This window comes from Centropristis striata, chromosome 21 (assembly GCF_030273125.1).
Source record: "Centropristis striata isolate RG_2023a ecotype Rhode Island chromosome 21, C.striata_1.0, whole genome shotgun sequence".
In the NCBI taxonomy this organism is placed as follows: Eukaryota; Metazoa; Chordata; class Actinopteri; order Perciformes; family Serranidae; genus Centropristis; species Centropristis striata.
The window spans coordinates 32,075,542-32,096,968 of NC_081537.1; the positions used below are offsets into that span (position 1 = coordinate 32,075,542).

General features: G+C 39.2%; 1 protein-coding gene and 2 non-coding genes across 3 annotated transcripts in view; 1 reads left to right on the plus strand and 2 right to left on the minus strand.

Moving 5' to 3' along the window:
* Window positions 1–21,427, minus strand: part of lmf1 (lipase maturation factor 1) — a 48,900-nt gene that overhangs the window by 1,214 nt on the left and 26,259 nt on the right. Inside the window, exons 5-10 of the mRNA XM_059324761.1 lie at window positions 19,861–19,926; window positions 13,572–13,739; window positions 11,613–11,793; window positions 7,815–7,968; window positions 6,174–6,357; window positions 1,624–1,736 (exon numbers count right to left, since the gene is read on the minus strand). Of these exons, the coding sequence (XP_059180744.1) occupies window positions 1,624–1,736; window positions 6,174–6,357; window positions 7,815–7,968; window positions 11,613–11,793; window positions 13,572–13,739; window positions 19,861–19,926 (866 nt within the window). The remainder of the gene's footprint in view (window positions 1–1,623; window positions 1,737–6,173; window positions 6,358–7,814; window positions 7,969–11,612; window positions 11,794–13,571; window positions 13,740–19,860; window positions 19,927–21,427) is intronic.
* trnar-ccu (transfer RNA arginine (anticodon CCU)) lies at window positions 10,957–11,029 on the minus strand. The gene has a single exon. It is a non-coding gene; the product is annotated as a tRNA-Arg (tRNA).
* Window positions 20,526–20,598, plus strand: trnar-ccu (transfer RNA arginine (anticodon CCU)). Its single transcript has one exon. It is a non-coding gene; the product is annotated as a tRNA-Arg (tRNA).

A 21,427-nucleotide genomic window follows, 5' to 3' on the forward strand; every position in this document is an offset into this window, starting at 1 on the left:
TTCACCTAGAGACTCCATTTAAACTTTAAACAGTAGACACAAGTCTTGTGTATCGGTGTATTAATCCACGTTTCGATAGGTCATATAACTACACTTAAAAGTTGAACTATGTTTTTCAATTTATACATTTATATTTACATGTATTTATATATTTTTTGCCTCTTTCATAGCCATATGTATGCATTTCATAGCCATATTTATTTAACAAATTAATTAATTAACAAAAGATTGTGTCTCAAAACAGAATTATTCCAACTTGATGGGCGAGCCTGTGTGTGCTATGTACTCATAGCTCCACCAGAGGGCGCTGTGGCTCAGAGAATAACTCCTCATGGGACGATGGGAATGTCATTGGACTGAGTGCTGCCAACTCAGATATATTTATGTAAGCAGAGTTTGATCATAACTGAGACCATTTAATTTCAGCAGAAAATAATAACATTAGCAGCTTCTACGGCTGCCAAAAAAAACATTATAAAGAACTGGTTTGAACCTGTCACGAATTTCAGGAGAACCTGGCTTTTATTGTTTTTTGATGTCTGTCTTCTTGAGAGGTCAACAGCCTGATTAATAATGTTACACCTGAAACCAGACTCAATTAGTCTAAAGCTATTGCTGTGGTCCAAGGGTTACTTTGAACTTAATTAACGTTTCATATGATTCTCTTTTTATCCTGGAATCTGTGTATATTACCAGTCTCTCTATATTTCTGTTTGCGCTAAATTCATGTTGTTGTTTGTTTTGTTTTTTTTGTTTGTCTGTCTGTTTTCGCCGTGTGGCTTTGTACTGGTGTATCGTTGTTTACATTTTTGTTGTTGTGGTTATCCTTTATATTATTCTTTGTATGTTATTTGTGTGTACATTATGTCTAATTTGTAAATATGTTTTTGTTTGAGTCTTGTGTTTTGGTGTTTTGTTTTCGTATTGTGGCTCCTAATAAGTAATCCACTGTTCTTTTCTTTGCTTATTTGTTAATAAAAAAAATAAAAAAATAAAAAAATTAATAAATAACTGAGACTAATGTGACCTAAAGCTCTTTAACCCTATAAAGCCTGAACCACTAAATAATTGCCAGAAAATTCTTCTTTTTTTAAACTGGAGTGTTTCTTGAACCTGCTGACAGATAATTTAAAAAAAAATCCAAAAACAATAGGGATATATGATTCTAATTTGTATCATATTTGATACATCAGTTCTTTTTGTGCAATTTGTTGCTCAGAGTTTGTTTTTCTTGAACTAACAAAAACATATAAAACCCAACATTTTAACCTTTTAAGGCTTTACTTTCTTTTATCATTTTCCTCAAACATGCAAAATATGTTTTTCCATATAACACAACATCATACATCTGCTGATATGAAGTTTTCACGCAGCAATGACTGATCCACCAGTGGAACCTGCATATCATTTTTGCTATATCTTGTATTTTTGTGCAATTTGTTGCTCTTTTTTTTTTCTTCAACACATGTATACATCAGGTTTTTCAGGAAAAAAATATCACACTGATGTATAGTTCTCAAAAACTTGTGTATCAAATATGATACACTTGGCTTTATAGGGTTAAGCTGATAAAAGTTGACCATTTTTCAGCCGGTCCTCGCTGCGGCTGTGTCCCTGTGTTACCTGGGGGCTGGTCTGTCCTGGAAGGGGTTGTGGTGCAGCAGTGAGAGGACCGTGGTGTCGTTGGACAGCAGACGTCCTGCGATGTGGATCACCCACTCACTCTGCTCGTAGGTCTGGATGGAAACATGGAGACAAGGTGTCAGAACAGAACAGAAAATAATAACACGGGCTGTAAAAGATATGTAAATATATCCTGAGGGAGTGGAATTCCACTTTCCTTTCCCTGCTTCAAAATGTGGCTGAACGATCTGGTTTCCTGTTTACACCTCCAAGAGGTTTCATTTTCTATGTCTAATTCCCAAGATAGGTTTAAAAAGATCTGGGGCCCTTTTATTGTATACGTTAGAAAAGATAGAGCTCAAACTGGGACCTGATGGACGGCTCTTTTTTTTAGTTTTTTTTCAATTTTTTATTTTTTTTTTGCTGTTTTTCTTGATATGTATCCATGTTATGAGACATTGCTGCTCCCCTCTGGCTCGGGCCTCCTGGACTCAATCTCTGGCCCTTTTCATATGAGCGGACATTCGGGGCATTTTGTTGTTGTTTTTGTGTACATTTTCTTTTCATTTTCAGAGCCGGAGCATGACTCCTCATGACGATGCAACTTAAACGAAGCAGCATGTTTCCCTGCTGTCAGCTTCCCTAAAGTTTTGGCTTTTCCACAAGTTTACATGTCACATTTAGTACATCAACTCTTTTTCAGCAAAGGTAAAAACCACCTCGACCAAGTGTAACATGATATTACTGAAGTTTTTGCAGAGATTTTATTGAGTTTTGCAGTGTACATTCATGTCTTACATGTCTTTTGTGCTTAATGTTTTTTCTTTTTACTTTTTTTTACCCTTTTATTTGTCTTTTTTATCTCTAACTCTGTTTTGGATTGAGTTTTTATTACTATTTTATTCTATTTTATTTTATTGTTTTACTGGGTTTTTTAAAAATATTTTATTCTTTTTATTTATACCCAGTTGTGTATGATTTATTCTATTTTAATAAATGTACAGCACTTTGGTCAACTAACTTTTTAAATGTGCTCTATAAATAAACTTTGACTTGAATTGACTTTGTGCGATTTTTGTGTCTTTTATGTGTTTTTTTTGTGTTTTGTATGTGGTTTTTTTTGCAATTTTTGTGTTTTTACATGTATTTTTGTGTGTTTTTGTGTATTTTGTGTTTTTATGTGTTTTTTATGTATGTTTTTTGTAATTTTTTGTGTTTTATGTTTTTTTTTTGTGTGGTTTTTGTATTTTTTTGTGTGTGTTTTTTTGTGTTCAAAATATCAAAATGACAAAATAATAATCAGGTGAGGTTGCGTTGAAAAAAATGATACCAACATTTTTTAAGTCGTTTACAAAGGCAGAATGAAAAATAGTCAAAACCCATCAAAATAGCCCCAAACTCCAAAGGGTTAATAAAGTGGGTTAAAGTGAAAAAAATAACTGTCAGATCATGCTGAAGTTGTGATAAGAAAATACCAAATACCAAACATGGGTATGGTAAATATTATATGGTCTATCAGAGGGTTAATGATTAAGTGGTGGCTGGCTGCCTGTTGTTTCTATTCTGTTTTATCTGTTTGTTTACTTTTATTTCCTGTTGGTTTTTTCTATCTTTCTTGTATTGTATGTGTCTGTATATATATGTGCCAACATTTTTTGCATAAATAAAATTAACAACAAAAAAAAAGATATGTAAATATGGATTTATAGAAGCATACAGAGGTGGAAAGTGTAGTAAGAGGCTCTGAATAATAAAGACTATGAGACAGGGGAAAGAGTGTGTGGCATAAAAAGGTAAAGTGTGAATACAATAACACAGTTAACACCAAAAGAGACCAGGAGAAAGATATGGAGACTGATTGACTGATTGTATTGAGAAATACAGATGCACGGAGATTAATTGAGACATATTTCAATCGTATTTAACTGAGCTAAGTACATTAAATGCCTGCTCTCTAGTGGCTACACAAACTTCATGCCACATGCAGGACTGAACAGCTGAGGCTCTCAATTCATTTTTCGCACACAAGCCCTAAAAATGGTAAAGGTAAAGACTAAAAAGAAAAAACTTCACCCCTGCTGACTCCACCCTTATCAAGCATGTAGAGAACCTATGGTGGCCATCGGGTAAAAACACAAAAGAGAGCCAGTGTTTGGTTTGTCTGCTCTAAGTTACAGGATAAAATGACGGTGCAACATATTCCTCTTTTTGACCAACGCAAATCTAGTTCTAGTGCTGATGCTAGTTTGCAGCTCGTAATATTGGATTTTAATGTAATTGGGCAGCTGTGGCTCAGTTGGTAGAGCGACCACCCACTGATTGGAGGGTCGGTGGTTTGATCTCTGACCATGGCAGCCTACATGTAGAAGTATCCTTGAGCGAGATACTGAACCCCAAATGTCTCCCGATGAAAGTTATTATAGTTAACGAAAACTTAGTTTTTTTATAAAACGTTTTTTTTTAATAACTAACTGAAACTGTATTGTGTGGTTACGAAACTAACTAAAACTAACTAAAATTACAGTGAAAATGTCCTTCGTTTTCATCTTTGACAACTTTTTCATCCGTAAACCTTTTTGGTTGATATAAAATCTATTTCATCTATCTGGTTTTATGACTTAATAAACTTATTGGGGCTGAGATGGATCAGACAAAGGAAATAAAGGAAACATTTATTGTGACTTTTTTTACTCTCACACCCAACACATAGCCCATTACAAAAAAAACTAAAATTAACATTAAAACTAATAAAAACTAAACTAAAACTAAGCATTTTCAAAAAAATAAAAACTAATCAAAACTAGCAAACTCACTCTAAAAACTCATTAAAACTAAATTAATTTGAAAACAAAAAATCACAACAAAATTAAAACTAAAACTAATGAAAAATCCAAAACTATTGTAACCTTGCTCACGATGCTGCGTTCATCAGTGTGTGAATGAATTCCCAATGGTGGCAGGTGGCACCGTTTAGGGTAGCCTCTGCCACCAGTATGAATGTGTGTGTGAATGGTTGAATGAGTCAGTCTGTAGTGTAAAGCGCTTTGAGTGGTCGCAAAGGGACTAGAAAAGCGCTATATAAGTGCAGGTCCATTTAGCATTTGTAAGCTAACGCTAGCCTGCTAATGTTAGCCCGCTAGTGCTAGCTAGATACATGATTTAGTTGGTCTTGTTGGTCAGAAAATCTCCCCCTCAGCCCGTGATGTAAGTGGTTTGTGGTTCCAGACCAGTAAAGAGTTGGTGCCGCTAAGTGTTAAGTGAGCGTTAAGTTGTTTGTTAAGTGAACAACTTGTTTAAGATTAGGCACCGGCTTTGAACTGGCCCTGGAACTGCTTTGGTCAAAAAGGGATAATAATGGACTCAAAGAGGACCCGCTTCCTATGTAGAAGGTATCACATGCATCTTGGCCAAAATGTTGTTGTTTTTGCAATTTTTCTACAGAAACATAAAGGTTAAACACAGGATAAATGAGTAAAAATCATTAAAAAAACATGAATCAATGACTTGATCAATCACTTTCAACTATGTAGATTTTTTGTAGGGGGCACTCCTCAGTTTCAGGTGATAATAAACTATCAAAACATATCTGCCTAAAGCCCACACTGTCATTTTGTGCTCACTTCAGGCTTAACACGGTATAGCAACTTCCTGGAAGAGCACTGAATCTCCCACAGTTAAACATTGGTATAACAGTCTTTCCAATGTTCTAGCCATGGAGAAGTTAACCTATGCCACCAAGGGGAAAATACAGAGCTTTTTTAAGCTATGGGGACAATTTATTGAATATCTTGAAAGTCACCGATCAAGATGTTGAACACTTGAAAAGGACAAATATATATATATATATACACACATATATATACATATATATATATACATATATATATATATACACACATATATATACACATATATATTTATATATATTATATATATATATATACATGTATATATATATATATATACATATATACATATATATATATACACATATATATATATATATATATATATATATATATATGTATATATATATACACATGTATATATATATATATAAAGAGAATGTAATATTCAACACAGCAGCTACATAGGAAATACAGGGTTGTAAATTTTATTTTATTTTTTTACATTTTTTTACTATTATTATTATTATTATTATTATTATTATTGTATCTATTGTTTTGTTTGTTGTTTTAGTGGTAATTTGTCTTGTCTGTTTGTTTGTTTTTTATCTAAGAATGTGGGCATGTAAACCCACATTAATGTATGTGTCATGTTAATTCTAAAAACCCAATAAATATAATTTTCAAAAAAATCCCACACTGATCCTTTAACTCCATATGATCAGAAGTGACAGGATGTTTTTGTTTTTTTTTGAATGAAAATCTTACATCTAAAGATACTCACTAATGACATAAAATCAGTATAGAATCTAATATGAGCCAGATCCTATATCCACACACAGAAATACATTTATCATGAAGACAAGTGAAAATGTTTCTTCTACACTCCATACATCATCTCCCACAGTTTTTCCAGTATCTCACCTGGAAGGCAGCAAACCACATGAGCCAGTCCAGCCGGTAGTGGTACGGTGATATGAGGCACGGCCGTCGGTAAACATCCCCCGGCTTACACAAGAACTGGTACTCCTCCCAAAGGGCCTCTGGGTCCTTGGGATCCTGGCTCAGAGTGCCCTGGAAAATCACCTCGGTACGCTCCTTGGTAATGCTGTACAGAGGAGGGGAAGAATTAAGCTAAGGGGGTGCAATGATTTGTAAAATACTTCATACATACAGTTGATTTACACAAATGCAGGACTGCAGACACGTGTATGACAGCACAGTGTTTCAGTGCAGATGACTTTACAAGCACAGATTTTTCAAATCGTATGGGAGAAATCAAAGAGATCAACTTCAATTTTTAGGTCTGACCATAATAGATACGTTTCCATTTTCTGATACACAGACGACCCTCTGCTATATCAAAAATAAACAGGAACTGCTGGTTCTATTGGGTTGGCAGTAGGGCCGCACGATTATGGCCAAAATGATAATCATGATTATTTTGATCAATATTGTAATCACGATTATTCATCATGTTAGGGAAAACATCTGTATTTTTATTGCACTACTTTTAAACAAACAAAAGGAACAGTTGCACAGAGTGTCTGGTGCTTGTTAGCACATACACACTGTACTGCTACAGAGCTAACTGTTAGCCTGTTAGCACATACACACTGTACTGCTACAGAGCTAACTGTTAGCCTGTTAGCACATACACACTGTACTGCTACAGAGCTAACTGTTAGCCTGTTAGCACATACACACTGTACTGCTACAGAGCTAACTGTTAGCCTGTTAGCACATACACACTGTACTGCTACAGAGCTAACTGTTAACCTGTTAGCACATACACACTGTACTGCTACAGAGCTAACTGTTAGCCTGTTAGCACATACACACTGTACTGCTACAGAGCTAACTGTTAGCCTGTTGGCACATACACACTGTACTGCTACAGAGCTAACTGTTAGCCTATTAGCAATTTGCAGCCTGGACGCTAAGGGGTTAACATCCCCTCCGGCTCTGCAGCTGGGAGAGACTGCTGCAGGAGGACTGTGCCAATTAGACTCGTTCTTAATGGGGATTTCCACCAACGGCCGCGTCTATACGGCTGACTCGCTATGATGCCGTTACGCGCCCGGTGGGAATTCTAGCCGGGCAGAGGACGGAGCAAAACCGGCATCTGCAGCCGTTCTGCGCCCGGTGGAAATCCCCAGTTCCTTAACGAGCCACCGGCCCCCTAGTTGGCAGTAACAGCGAGTTGTGTGGATTATCCTGAGCAGCCAGGACTTTTTTTCTTGAAAAACATCACAGAAGGAAACACTTTCATTTATATGTAGGTGGGGTTACAACAGGAATCTACAAGAGCCCATTTCTACCAATGTGATCCTGTAAGTCTCAAAATAATGACACCGTATTTCAAAAGATATAAAATAATGAGTGGGTCTGGGTTACATGGATGATTAAGGGCCTTAGTGAAGAACTCAAACAAGGACATGACATGATAAGAATAAGTGGGAGAGTGTTCCCTCTTCACTTCGACCCCTAATACATTGGGGTGACACATCAGTTGTAGGAGGTTTTGAGCTGTTCCAAGGATCCACAGATCAAACTGTACTGTACCTGCCAAAGGCCCCATAGGTGTTGACGATGCGCAGCGGGTCGAAGGACGTGTTCATCACCTGTTTGGAACTGATCAGGTTCATCACCACGGGAACGCTCAGGCAGCCAATCAGAACGCCCAAAGAAATGTTCACCACCCGACGGATCAACATACCTGTTACGTATGAAAAAAGTTGACAAAGGTGAAAACAAAGGACATTTTCACTATAATTTTCGTTAGTTTTAGTTAGATTTGTAACCACAAAATACAGTTTCAGTTAGATATTGTTTTTTTTCAAAAGTCTTGTTTTTATTTTTATTTCAGTTAACAAAAATGTTTTTTCAATTCTAGTTTTCGCTATTTCGTTAACTTGAATAACCTTGTTTTAGACACTTATCTTGGATACATTTGATGAAATTTCAGGCAGCAACACATGCCATTGCTACTGTTTTGCCTAAGGGACCTGCTACATTTGTTTAATTTTGTTGACTTTTAGAGAAATAATCTATCATGTCCTGGATTTCAAAATGAGACTAAGTGGCCCAGGGGAAAACTGTAATTACAGCTTAGATCAAGGTGACATATTTGTTGGTGTCTGGCCTAGAATGAGTTTCATCATTTACAGAGGATGACATGTTTCCTAATACAGAATTATTATGTGTATTATGACTTTAACACTTCCTCAGTGGAAGAGTTTTGACCTGTTAGATCATGGGACGTCTGCTATTGACAAATGTTGGCTGAGTCCACTTCACTTCCTTCCTACCTGAGTCTGACTGCTTATCCCACGCATGTAAAAGACATCAACATAATCCAACTAAACTTGTCACACTAACAGACTCTCTGGGTCTGTTGAAATGATTAAAACATGCTCACACTCCAAGTAGAAGCCTGTTTTATATTCAACATCGTACAATAAAGCAAAGAAGCTAATGGGTCCAATGAGACCAATTAGAGAGGGGCCACTTGTACTTTTACCACATTTTAAGCAGTCTGTATTGTAAAAATGTAAGCCACATCACATTCAATTCCAATAAACCATATGTCATACTTTTCCCAGCTTCTCAGCTGTCTGAGCGCTAATCCCTTTTCTTCCCATACTTCCCTTGCTCTGTGCCCACTAGCCTCAAGTGCCAGAGATACCAAAGAGTGCAAAAAGGTCAAAAACACAACATGAAAATATCTATTATCTGTGTTTATATGGCCATGACTCATTATGACTCATAGGTTATTTTCTGACTCTTGGGCCCAATTAAGAAAGGATCTTATCTTACATCCTGAATGGCGCCAGAAGGTCCAAGCTAAAAGGCTTTCTCTACAGCTACAGAGAGAAGGGCCGTGGGTTGACCCCTTTGATGGATGACATCATATTTCATGAATAACCCTACTTGCTATGTCTGCAGTAATTGGCTGAAAGGTGACAGGCCTGTGTCAGTGAATGTGAAATAAAACATGGGAGGACGGATGAATGGATGGATGGTGTGGTGGGTGAGTGGGTGGGTGGATGGATGGATGGATGGATGGTGTGGTGGGTGGGTGGATGGATGGATGGATGGATGGATGGATGACTGGGTGGATGGATAAATGGAAGGAAGGAAAGATGGGTCGATGGCTGGATGAATGGACAGGTGATATTAAGGAAGAATAGATGGAAGGAAAGAAGGAAGGAAGGAAGGAAGGAAAGAAAGATGGATGGATGGAAGGATGGTAGGATGGGTTGATGGATGGATGGATGGATGGATGGATGGATAAATGGAAGGAAGGAACGGTGGGTTGATGCTGGATGAATGGATAGGTAATATTAAGGAAGAATAGATGGAAGGAAAGAAGGAAGGAAGGAAGGAGGGAAGGAAAAAAGGATGGGTTGATGGATGGATGGATGGATGGATGGATGGATGGATAAATGGAAGGAAGGAAAGATGGGTCGATGGCTGGATGAATGGATAGGTGATATTAAGGAAGAATAGATGGAAAGAAAGAAGGAAGGAAGGAAAGAAGGATGGGTTGATGAATGGATGGATGGATGGATGGATGGAAGGATGGGTTGATGGATGGATGGATAGATGGATGGATGGTGTGGTGGGTGGGTGGGTGGGTGGATGGATGGATGGATGGATGGATGGATGGATGGATGGATGGATGGATAAATGGAAGGAAGGAACGGTGGGTTGATGCTGGATGAATGGATAGGTAATATAAAGGAAGAATAGATGGAAGGAAAGAAGGAAGGAAAGAAGGAAGGAAGGAAGGAAGGAAGGAAAAAAGGATGGGTTGATGGATGGATGGATGGATGGATGGATGATGGATGGATGGATGGATGGATGGAGGAACTGATGACTGGATGAATGAAAGTTAAAAATAAGGATGGAAGGAAGGAAGGAAGGATGGATAAACTGTAGATGACTCGGTGGATGGATGATAAGGAAGAATGGATAGACCTAACTGACCTGACCCTTTAACTGACTACTTTTATCATGAAAATGTATTGTGAATTACTCTAAGACTCTCAAAACGTATGAGTCCAAAAGTTAGGACTGACTGAAGGGATGTTTCCACTACCGGGCAATACCCAGAATGAGGCGGGTCTCACTCGCCAAAACGCCCCTAATTTGAATATGGTTACTGATTGGACAGAAGCAGGATGTGACGTAGTCCTCTACACGACAACAACACACGCCATTTGTAAAAGCCAGCAAAGCAGTGTTCCCAATTTAGCGACTTTGTTGCTAAATTTAGCGACTTTTCAGACCCCCTTAGCGACTATTTTTCAAGAAAGCGACTGGAGACAAATCCAGTGACTCCTTCTTACTTTTCTTAATGAGCCGCTAACGAGCCGGAGGCCGGAAAGGCAGTTAGCGGCAGTTAGCTACAGTTAGCTACAGTTAGCTCTGTAGCAGTACAGTGTGTATATGCTGCTGCTACAGGAAGTGTTCACTTATCGTTTACAAAAAGCACCGGACACTCTGTGCACAGTTAGTGATGTCGCTAATTCACAATCACTATGTTTGTGATCAGCAGAGACTCACTGAGTCAGTCAGAAGCAGTGACAGAGACCATAGAAACCCGCTACCAGTAAAAGGCTGCTAGCAGAGGATGGTTTCGCTCCATCGACCTCTGGGTTATGGGCCCAGCACGCTTCCGCTGCGCCACTCTGCTGTCAATCACCCCAGATGGGACTCGAACCCACAATCCCTGGCTTAGGAGGCCAGTGCCTTATCCATTAGGCCACTGGGGCTTGACAAACCACCAGCTCATCATTTCCGTCCACATACAGACAGTGCCACTATAAAGCAACAACACAGAAAGCACAATGTGTGGTTTCAAATAACATAACAATGGCCCCTGATGCCACTTTAGCAGAAACAGACAAAATAGCAAAGGATGTTGTTGCTATGGAAACATTGTCCTCATACTAGGGCATGGTAAATCGCAGGATGAAGACATTAATCTAGCTACCATTATCATCGACAATTCTTCTGTCACATATGCAGCTTTTTTTAAAGATTCACAATCACTATATTTATGATCAGCAGAGACTCTGTGCATAATTAGCCATGCTGCTTTCAGCTGCTGACGTTGTGCACAGTTAGCGACGGCGAAAACCAAACGTCACCTCCGGAGTCTCTAAATCCCTCTGGGGGCTAACTTACGTAGTGGAGACACGCAGAGTGAGCGGACTTTAGAGAGGGCGTGGCCTGAGACTTTCCCCATGGCCACTTTTCCCCCTAGTGGAAACACGGCTATACTCTTTATTTTGAGGAGTTCTTGCTCTCCTTGTAGCCTTAGTAGCATGGTTTGTGAATATGGCCCCTGAATACCTTTGGTGGGTTTGGGGGTGCGTCCAGCAGCATCCTCACTCTGTATCTCGAGCACTGCCTTCTTAGCTCCACCTCTAGAGTGAAACAGGAAGGCCAGTGAAGCGTCATCAAAACAGGCCAGACTGGGAACAATGGTCAGCCAGTTTAGGAAACTGAGGTTCCCACTTACTATCAGGACCACCTATCGAACAAGAAAGGCAGATTGAAAAGACACACAGGTGATTTAGGAAGTACCATCATTTAAATGGCTGTTGAGCACTGATTTATTTTGAGCCACACAAAATTGACTTGATGTAACATGAGGTCTGGCACCCAATGCACATGATGCGCAAATTAAATTTAGGGGCACAGTGACGCAAAATGAAATTAAACACAAATTAATGTAATAAGCATCACCTTAAATCACCAGGTAATCATGTTTAATGAGAACATTGAGCATGCTTTCACTGGTCCAAAACCAATTTTAGAAGTAAGACATCCAAAGCCAAAATATAAAGTCTGGGGGTTGAAAGTGGGCTTTCTCCATAAGATGCCTCCATTAACAGGCACAGTGTTTAGGGCTTGGTTATATATCAAGATTACATCGTGCTATGAGATTAGATATCATCTTACAATTTGGATATCATAATATGGCATAAGTGTTCCTGGTTTTAAGGGCAATCAAAAATCTAATTTTGTAAATATTTTGTGAAAGCACCAACTGTCAACCTAGATGTTGAGGTATTTGGTCAAAAAATTGTGATATTGGATTTTCTCCATATCGCCCAGCCCTTCCAGCATTTGTTATGAGAGGAAACTGCAGCAAAAGAGAAGTGAAGCCAATGCAAAAGTACCAAACAGCAGCATTCTTTTGAATGGCCAGCAGGGGTAATTCCACTGACTGCAAGAAGGAGTCCAAATATATAGAAGTCTATGAGAAAATGACCCTCTTTCTTACTTGAGTTATTTCTTCAGTAAACATTTCTGAAATTATTTTTTGGTCTCAAACCACTAGTTTCAAGCCTTCTTCAATACAGCATTATGTTTATTTTGTAATGTATGGTCCCATTAGGAGTATAACAGACAATAAATCAGGGTAGGCTTTAGGATTTGGCAACCATGTGACTAACTAACTAAGTTGCTACTACAGCTACCTGTCAATCAAAACAGAGCTGTAGCAATGTGTGTCAAGTTGTGAACTATTTGCGTGTTGTTTGTGTTTTCATGTTAGAACTTTCAGAGTGCGTTTCAGGGAATAACATTTTATTTTTTGCCTGTTTTTCGCTAGCTAAAACTAGCATCCCAATTAATATCACCTTACAAGAATCGCGGCTGCAACTTACTTAGCAAGCTAACTAGCACTAGCTTTAGCTGGTAACTTAGCTTTGGCTATGGTACGTGGCCCCGTTGGGCTGGTGACATGTGGAACCTCTAGTGTGGAGCTCCACCACCCTCTCGTCTAAATTTGGTCACTTCCGACTCAAAAAAAATTAAGTTGGTGACAGCTAAAATTGCGGAACTCAAGGGTTTTGAACTGTGGTTTTTATTTGAATGCTGTAGGTTTTTTTATGTGGTTTTATAATAGAGATAACAGAGTTGACCAGATCATAGGGACATATAAAAAACATATATTTTTAATGTTGAAATCCCATGTATTACAGAAAATAAATACTCTAGAATTAGCCCCTAAAAACTGCTAATTATACTGAATTATTTTATGTTAATTCAATATGAACATGTGAATCACAAGCTGAAGACAGCCAATAATTGGTCAGATGGGAATCATTTAATGAATATTTCACATATAAATTGCGCCTAAAATACACATCAAACATTATTATTGGTGATCATTCAATATAATTAGCAATATTATTTAAAATAGATCCAGTAAAGACTTTTTTTAGGGGGAAATAACCAAAGGTTTTTCTGGGAGACGCAAAATATACCTGCAATTCTGAAAAATTCTGACCCATAAGTTACCTGGAAGAGGATCTGGACTGCTCCATTGACGATGCACATCCGTCTGCCTAAGAAGGTGAAGAACGGGAAGATGAGCTCTATGAGGTGGTTGGACAACGTCTCGAAGCGATGAAACCACCACGGAGAGCGATGCATGTAGTAGGACATGGGGTTAGGAACTGGCTGGGTCTGAGGGAGATGGACGGACAGAGAAGGAAAGTTGACAATGTGAAACCTGGACTATCCTTAAGTTTTTGATAAAGATGTTTTTTTAATGCATTTAATACATATACTAGGGGTGTGCCATATCGTATCGTTCACGATAATATCGGTATATTTTTTTTATGGTTAAAAAAAATGCATATCATGATATTGGCAATGTTCCTGCTTCTTGATGTAGTGGTTAAAGTTGTTTTAATCATCAAAAGCTACTATTACTCCCTCTTGCTAAACACATGCAGCTTTCAAAATAAGAGGACAGAATCCACCACATAATTTACAAGAAGACTGTCAAAATAAGATGCCTTAAATAAAACATACAAGAACCTTTATTCTCCTTTACAAAATTAATTAAAATATGCCCCCGAAACCCCTAAATGGTTATTTTTATTATTGCTGATACTCAAGAGTCAAGAGTAAAAAAATTCTATTTGGCAACTGTTGAGATTTGCACTTCAAACTACATGTTAGATTTTTATTTATTTATACGGACTAAAAAAAATCATATTTTCTATATCTTTTTAAGTATTTCCTAATATCGTCAAGAATATCGTCATCGCAAAAATAGCCTGAAATATCGTGATATTCTTTTAGGGCCATATCGCCCAGCCCTAACATATACCTAACATTTTCTAAACATAGAGGTCGTCTGCTGCTCAAAATGCATGTTTCTCTGCTTTACTTTGGCACTGAAAACTTGTCTAAGCCCTGGATAGAGAGTAATTTATGGTGCCACACCTTGGGGGAAACATTTCCATGTCTAAATAAAGATGGAACTTTATTGAAATGAAGGCAACCCCACCTACACACAAAAAACACTCATACAAAGCTGTGCAGTGTTTGCGTACGTATGATTAAGTGTGTGTGTGAGAGGTGGCTGCATGAAAACCGTGTAATAGCTGAACATGCAAATAGTGTCAGGTAAGGTGGTGATATATAAATACAGCGCAGAAATAGGCGGGCAAGGAAAGAAAACAAGACACTGGCACACTAGTGTATACTCTTATTGTTTTTTGTGGAATGGAAGAAAAAAATGTGGTTATTTAACCTGTAGCTTACTAAAACAGCCATGGAAATCCAAGGCAAGGAGCCTGCGACCTCAGACAACCAAACAACTGCAAGCGAGTTGCATTACAACAAACACACCGAAGCAAACAAAACACAAGCTATGCCAGAACACACCTACGCAGCCCCCCGGGAGGTAGGCCAGGAGGGGGTCTGCAGTTTCTCAGCAGGTTTGAAAGAGAGCAGTGTGTCAGAGGAGGTTAATAAGGCTTCATCTGGCGCCAGTGGCTTCCGGTGCTCTGTATGTGTGTGTGTGTGTGTGTGTGTGTGTGCCCATAAGGCCGTTGACAGTTCAGGTTTGGGCAGGTCAGAGAAACTGCCCAAACATGGAATAACGTCCATATTGTAATATGATTTGTCAGGTGAAAACACATTTTTTAATACACTAAATTTAAACAGCCTAAAGCATCTAACAGCATGTTACTAGAGTAAGCACCCTTGCAAGCATTTTGTCCCATTTCAAAGTTGATATCATAGTAGAGCCCGACCGATAAATCAGCCAGCTGATATTAACTCAGCAATATATCTAGAAATACATATCAGTATATGCATACATGTTTCCAATACATACCAAAATGGGCAGTTTTATTTTCAAAATATAATGCAGGAAAAATGTAGATTGGTAGATTTAAAAATGGTATCATAACACTTTGTGCAGGAGAGCTTGCTCCGATATTACTGTGTCGGCTCTAAACAATGTCAACTCTATAGTGTTATTCAACACACACCTCTTTTCTACCAAAGCAGTTCCAGAGCCGGAACCAGTACCCCGCTTTTTGACAACCAAAGAACCGGGTCTAGCTCCAGAGCTGCACCAACTCTTTGCTTGTCCACAAACCATTTATGTCAGGGGCTGGCAGCAGGATTATGTTACCAACAAGATTTACTAAAATGTGTATCATTTGATTTAATTTTATTTGTTTAACTGCAATGCGATTGATACGGGCTAGCGTTAGCGGGCTGGCGTTAGCGGGCTGGCATTAGCAGGCTGGCGTTAGCGGGCTGGCGTTAGCGGGTTGGTGCTAGCAGGCTGGCGCTAGCAGGCTGGCGTTAGCAGGCTGGCGTTAGCAGGCTGGCGTTAGCAGGCTGGCGTTAGCAGGCTGGCGTTAGCTTACAACAAAGTCTAACATTAACATCTTACGTTCAGTGTTTATAAGAATGTAATCACCTTCCATAGCGATCAAGACGAGCAGCACACATGTGTTTTACCAGTCGTGTTTGGATGCCAATGTAAGCCTGCAAATCCAGAAGTAACATTTGTAGAGAGATGATGTCGTCCACCATTTTTTGTTATTATACTGAGAGAGCAGAGACGTACACGGAAGTATACAGTGACATACTGACGTGGCTCTCAAGCCTGTGAAAAAGTAAACCGGTTTTGAGAAAATTTGCAAGTTGAACCAACTGTGAACCAACACCAGCACCAGCACCAGCACCAGCCCAGCAAAAGAACTAGATTTGGGTTGGTCGAAAAGAGGTTACAGGGACCAAGAACTTAAAATCACAGTGGTAAAATAACGTCACTAATGGTTAAAATTATAAACCAGTGCAAAAAAGATAACCAATACACAATCAAGTGTGTACCTAATAAAGTGGCGGTGTGGTCTTCTGCTGCTGTAGCCCATCTGCTTCAAGGTTGGACGCGTTTAGAGATGGACTTCTGTATACCTTCGTTATACCGAGTGGTTATTTGAGTTACAGTTGCATTTCATCAAGTACACATGCTGACACTGAAGTGGGTTCATATTTTCCTGCTTTTTTGCTAAACTACTGCTATTCCTGTGCTCCATTTAACAAATGAACGGTATAGACAATATAATTAAGTTGTGGGTCCTCTAAGCCATTGGAATTTGGAATCAATGCATCAGTAAATTGCTAAGTTACATTTTGTTTTTGTGTAAATTGTCATTGAAAGGCTCGATATACCCCAGACTTTCCTTCACCACTGCATAATTATAGTGGGGCCCTCTGCCTTACAGAATAACAGTCATCGAGCCTAGAGTTTTAATGTCCTCAGACATTCACGGTCCCCAGAGGATGGAGCGGACTCCCTTTAATAATCCTATTACTCTGTTTTAAGTGCCACCATCAGATTAACATTTTTGTTTTTTGATGAAATGTCTCAACAACTGCAGCAATGACCGCCATGAAATTTGCTACAAAATAACAGTTTTCTAGAGGACAAATTACTTTGGTGACCCTTTAAAAATACAATAACATCCACTGGATGGATAGGCACCATATTTTGTGAAGACAAACATGCTGACTGTGCTGATTTGGTGTTGCAGCCTAAAGCAGGATTAATACTTTCCGCATCCGCTTCATCCCCAACTCTTCAAGGGTCCGCGCCAAACCCCTACAATACTCATAGCATGCATTTGTGAGGTTGCCATTCTCTTTCCTTCGTTTTTATTTTTATGGCGGTTGGCAAACAACAGTGCATTGCCAGCACCAAATAAAATGGGGTTATGGATTTGAAAATACATGTGGAACACCAGACCAATGCAAACCCTAACTTGTAGTATAAACAGATCACAAAATGTTTCATGTAGAATTGTTCGATGGTCCATGGAATTCAAGCCAAAATAATTTACTTTTGGCTAAAAGTTGCTCAAAGTGTAGCCTGTGGAACAATGGCAGCCCTCAGAAACATTTTCTGCAGCCCCTTATTAAGTGTTTGTCAGGGTATGAAGGACAAATTACAGAAAGCAACTTGTTTCATGGCAACAAGTGGTACCTTGCAACTGTCGCAGAAATTGCTAGTACTTTTAGCTGAAGTTAGCAATTTGGTGGACAACTAATCTTCCCCTCATACGGCCCTCAAACATATGCTAGCTCAATGAATGCAATTAAGTCATCAAAACTTTGAGAACCCCATAATCCCTTTAGACAAGTTTGCAAAAACTTTGAAACTCATTATCATAATTGCATAACAGTGGTGAATCTATATTTACAGAGTGGTTTTAACCAAAGAATGATTTTCTCTCAACCCGTTTCATTTGATTAATTATCAGACAGGACAGAAACTGTTATTTTCCAAGAAATAGAAATGATAAATTTGAGTAGTGGATAAATATCCCATCTCATATTTCATTTTTACAACCACATGGCTGGACAACCACTGGCTTAGTGATTTCCATGGCATTCGCCATGCTCTTACTGTTCCAACCCTGGGAACTAAAAAATATGAGAGGAACTTACAATAGATTTACAATGCAGTGTACCAGTAAACCCTATGGTTTTATTTTGCCCAAACTAAATGAAAAGGCGGAAACTGTGACAGTTCATATATGAGGTATATCATTCATGATTCCATGCCTTTAGAATCCATGGGTACATAATCTCTGCACCAGTTATTCAGTCCCATGGGAGCCATTGGACAGCAGTCTATCCTCCATTTCTATTGTGTTTCAGCCTGTGTGAGTATCTATATAGTACACTTGATATATGTGTGACTGTCATCTCCAGTCATCTAGTCCCATAGGAGCCAGTGTATTCCTGTCTATGTTAATTACAGAAGACAGACCTCCTCCCTCTGCGGTTTGGTAACACAAAGCAGTGTGGTTTAGCGTCCCACATGGGAAAAACAAACACAACCTCACAGTCTGCATAAGAGGCTGATTTATTGAAACCCACAACAACTTTTACTGTAATGTGTTGCCCATGTGTGGTAAGCTTGATGAGAGTTCTTTGCTGTCAATCTGAAGACGTCAAAGGAAAAAGGCGATGGGAAATTCAGAAAGAAAAACACAATGCCCCCCATGTTGTGAAGCAACATATGCACTGGTAATTTGATAGCTTGACATGTGGCTTTGGTGCAGAGTGCTTGTTACTGTGTGGGGTTTTCTGCACCGCACTTCCCAGAAGTCAACAGATAGTCTTGATATCTTGTGTTGAGAAAATCTGAGTTTCTCTTATTTCCTTGGACACCAAACTTTTCTCTTTGACTGTTGTTGCTGCTAAAAATAGTAAATGCAACATTTCTGCACCAGCAGAGTTTTCTCATCCTTGTTTTAGTTTTATAACCCAAAACTTTACTGTCTGAGTTGGGTCTTCGCACTCTCATCATAGTAATTTCAGCTAAAAAGGGTTGTTTGATCATTTTTTTTTTCTACAGTATTTTCTTTTTAATTTAAAAAATCTATAAAATCTGGAGAATTCTACTGTGTATTTCGAGATGTTTCTGCAGGAGCCCTGACACCTGATGGGCTATCAGCCAATCACTGGCTTCCCAGCTGCATATAAGATGCCATGGGATGGCTAACAGGAGCTACACTGGGTTGGGCCACACCAATGACTGGGGCCTGGCCAACTACAACAGCTAACATTAGTGCCTGCGTTTCAACTTTGCAGAGCGGCAACAATTTCCCTAGGCTAAAAGACGAGATCGCTATGAGTGACTTAGCGGAACTAGCGAGGGTTTAAATGGAAAGCAGACAATTAGCCGCTGTAATGAAGAATATGACACAATTAACTGGGTTGAGCTTACTTTAAAGCAAAAAGAATAACACCAACACAGAAGTTTTTACTTCTGTGCTGCCGCACGTCAGCCGTCTGCGATCTCAAGCCAACCAAGATCAAATCAAATCAAATCAATCAAATCAATAGAATAGAATAGAAACTATCACCAACTCCATCGTCATTGAATATCTTTGGGTTTTGGACTGTTTGTCAGACAAAACAAGGAACTTGTCTGATAAAAACAAATTAATGAATCTGAAGTTGCGACCCTTATGCAAATTCTGGTTTCCTTTTCCATGGAACAGAAAAGTAGTAAGTAATGGACTGCTCGATAACTTTTCCTACATCAGTCTGAATTTATTAAACCTTGGAAAAAAGCTGGAAAAACTCCAAATGTCAAGGTTAGACAACTTGATTAAATTACAGCTGCAGAGCAGGAAATTGATGATCATCTGCTTCATTTACTGTAACTCATGCATGGTAACTAAAGCATGACACATCAATGAAACACCATGCACAAGAAACATGCACACGGTATTTAAATATATCAACATTCTGTACACACCTCATAGTGGTAGTCCATGCAGGTGAGGTCTCTCCAGCATTTGTCGCCTCTGATTTTAATGAGACCCTGAAAAGACAGAAAACATTTATTATTATGCACTGGACTCAACAAACTGTGGTAAATCAAGTCAAATAAGTAACCATCAACAGCCTATTAGATAATCACATTACAGACGATTCTTGAAAAATATGGGGAAATAATCTAATGTGATTGAGCATTGCAAGCATGTTAACTTCAAAGGATTAGATCAAAACATATCAACAACTGTCCAATTGCACAAATGGACAGTTATCCAACAGGATCCTGACAGGGTCTTGAATGCCCCTTTGTCTTAGAATATGGACTTTAAACCCCAGCTATGCAATACACCCCAAAAACTTTGGGCTGGCACTTCGACTACATTTTTCTTGGGCCATATATAATCACTGTCACATTTAATTTCATATGAGGTATCTGCTTAGTGATAAATATCCCAGGATTAGGATCATTAACTCTTGTTGGACCACACCATTGACCAATTCAGACTCTTGTTTTCTCTGTCACTTTAACAGCGGCATCAGGGCCCAATGCTCTGTCATTTACAACCGTGCATTGTATCCTGTATTGTTGCCGCATTGTGGAACCGTCTGTATGTGTACAGAAATGGTGGGCTGCTAGTTAGTCAAGCCCCAGTGGCCTAATGGATAAGGCACTGGCCTCCTAAGCCAGGGATTGTGGGTTCGAGTCCCATCTGGGGTGATTGATAGCAGAGTGGCGCAGCGGAAGCGTGCTGGGCCCATAACCCAGAGGTCGATGGATCCAAACCATCCTCTGCTAACAGCCTTTTACTAGCAGCTGGACAGTCTATTCCACTGCTTTCTGTCGGACTCAAATCAAATCAAAATTACTTTATTTATCCCGGGGGGTAAATCCAGTTAATCTCTGTTAGAATGAGACAGCCTGATGGCTGCAGGAGAGAAGGATCTTTTGAATTTCTCCGTCCTGTAACGGAGAGAGAGGAGCCGTCCACTGCTGTTTTTTGGTCCATAAAGGTTTTGTGTAGCAGATGATCTGGGTATTTCAGGATGACCTCGAACATGTTGACAGGTCATCTCTCCACCACCTCCTCCAGTGTGTCCAACCTGGCTCCAACCACAGAAGCAGCTCTTTAGACCAGAACCAGCTCTTTAGACCAGAACCAGCTCTTTAGACCAGTCTGATCATCTCTGTGTGATGTTGCCTCCCCAGCAGACTGCAGCATAAAACAACACACTACCACCACAGACTGATAAAACATCTGCAGCATCGCACTACACATGTCCAGAGATCTGAGCTGAGAGAAGAAAAAGAGGCGGCTCTGCCCCTTTTTGTAGAGAGCGTCTTTGTTTAGGGACCAGTCCAACTTATTATCCAGGTATACACCTAGATACTGAGAGCAACACCTCCATGTCCACCCCACAGGTATTCACTGGCTGAAGGGGGGTTGAACCTAAAGAAATCTCTGATCATTTCCTTAGTCTTTGAGGTGTTCAGTAGGAGATAGTTCTTCTGAAGGCTTTTATCAGATCCCTATATTCAGATTCTTGTC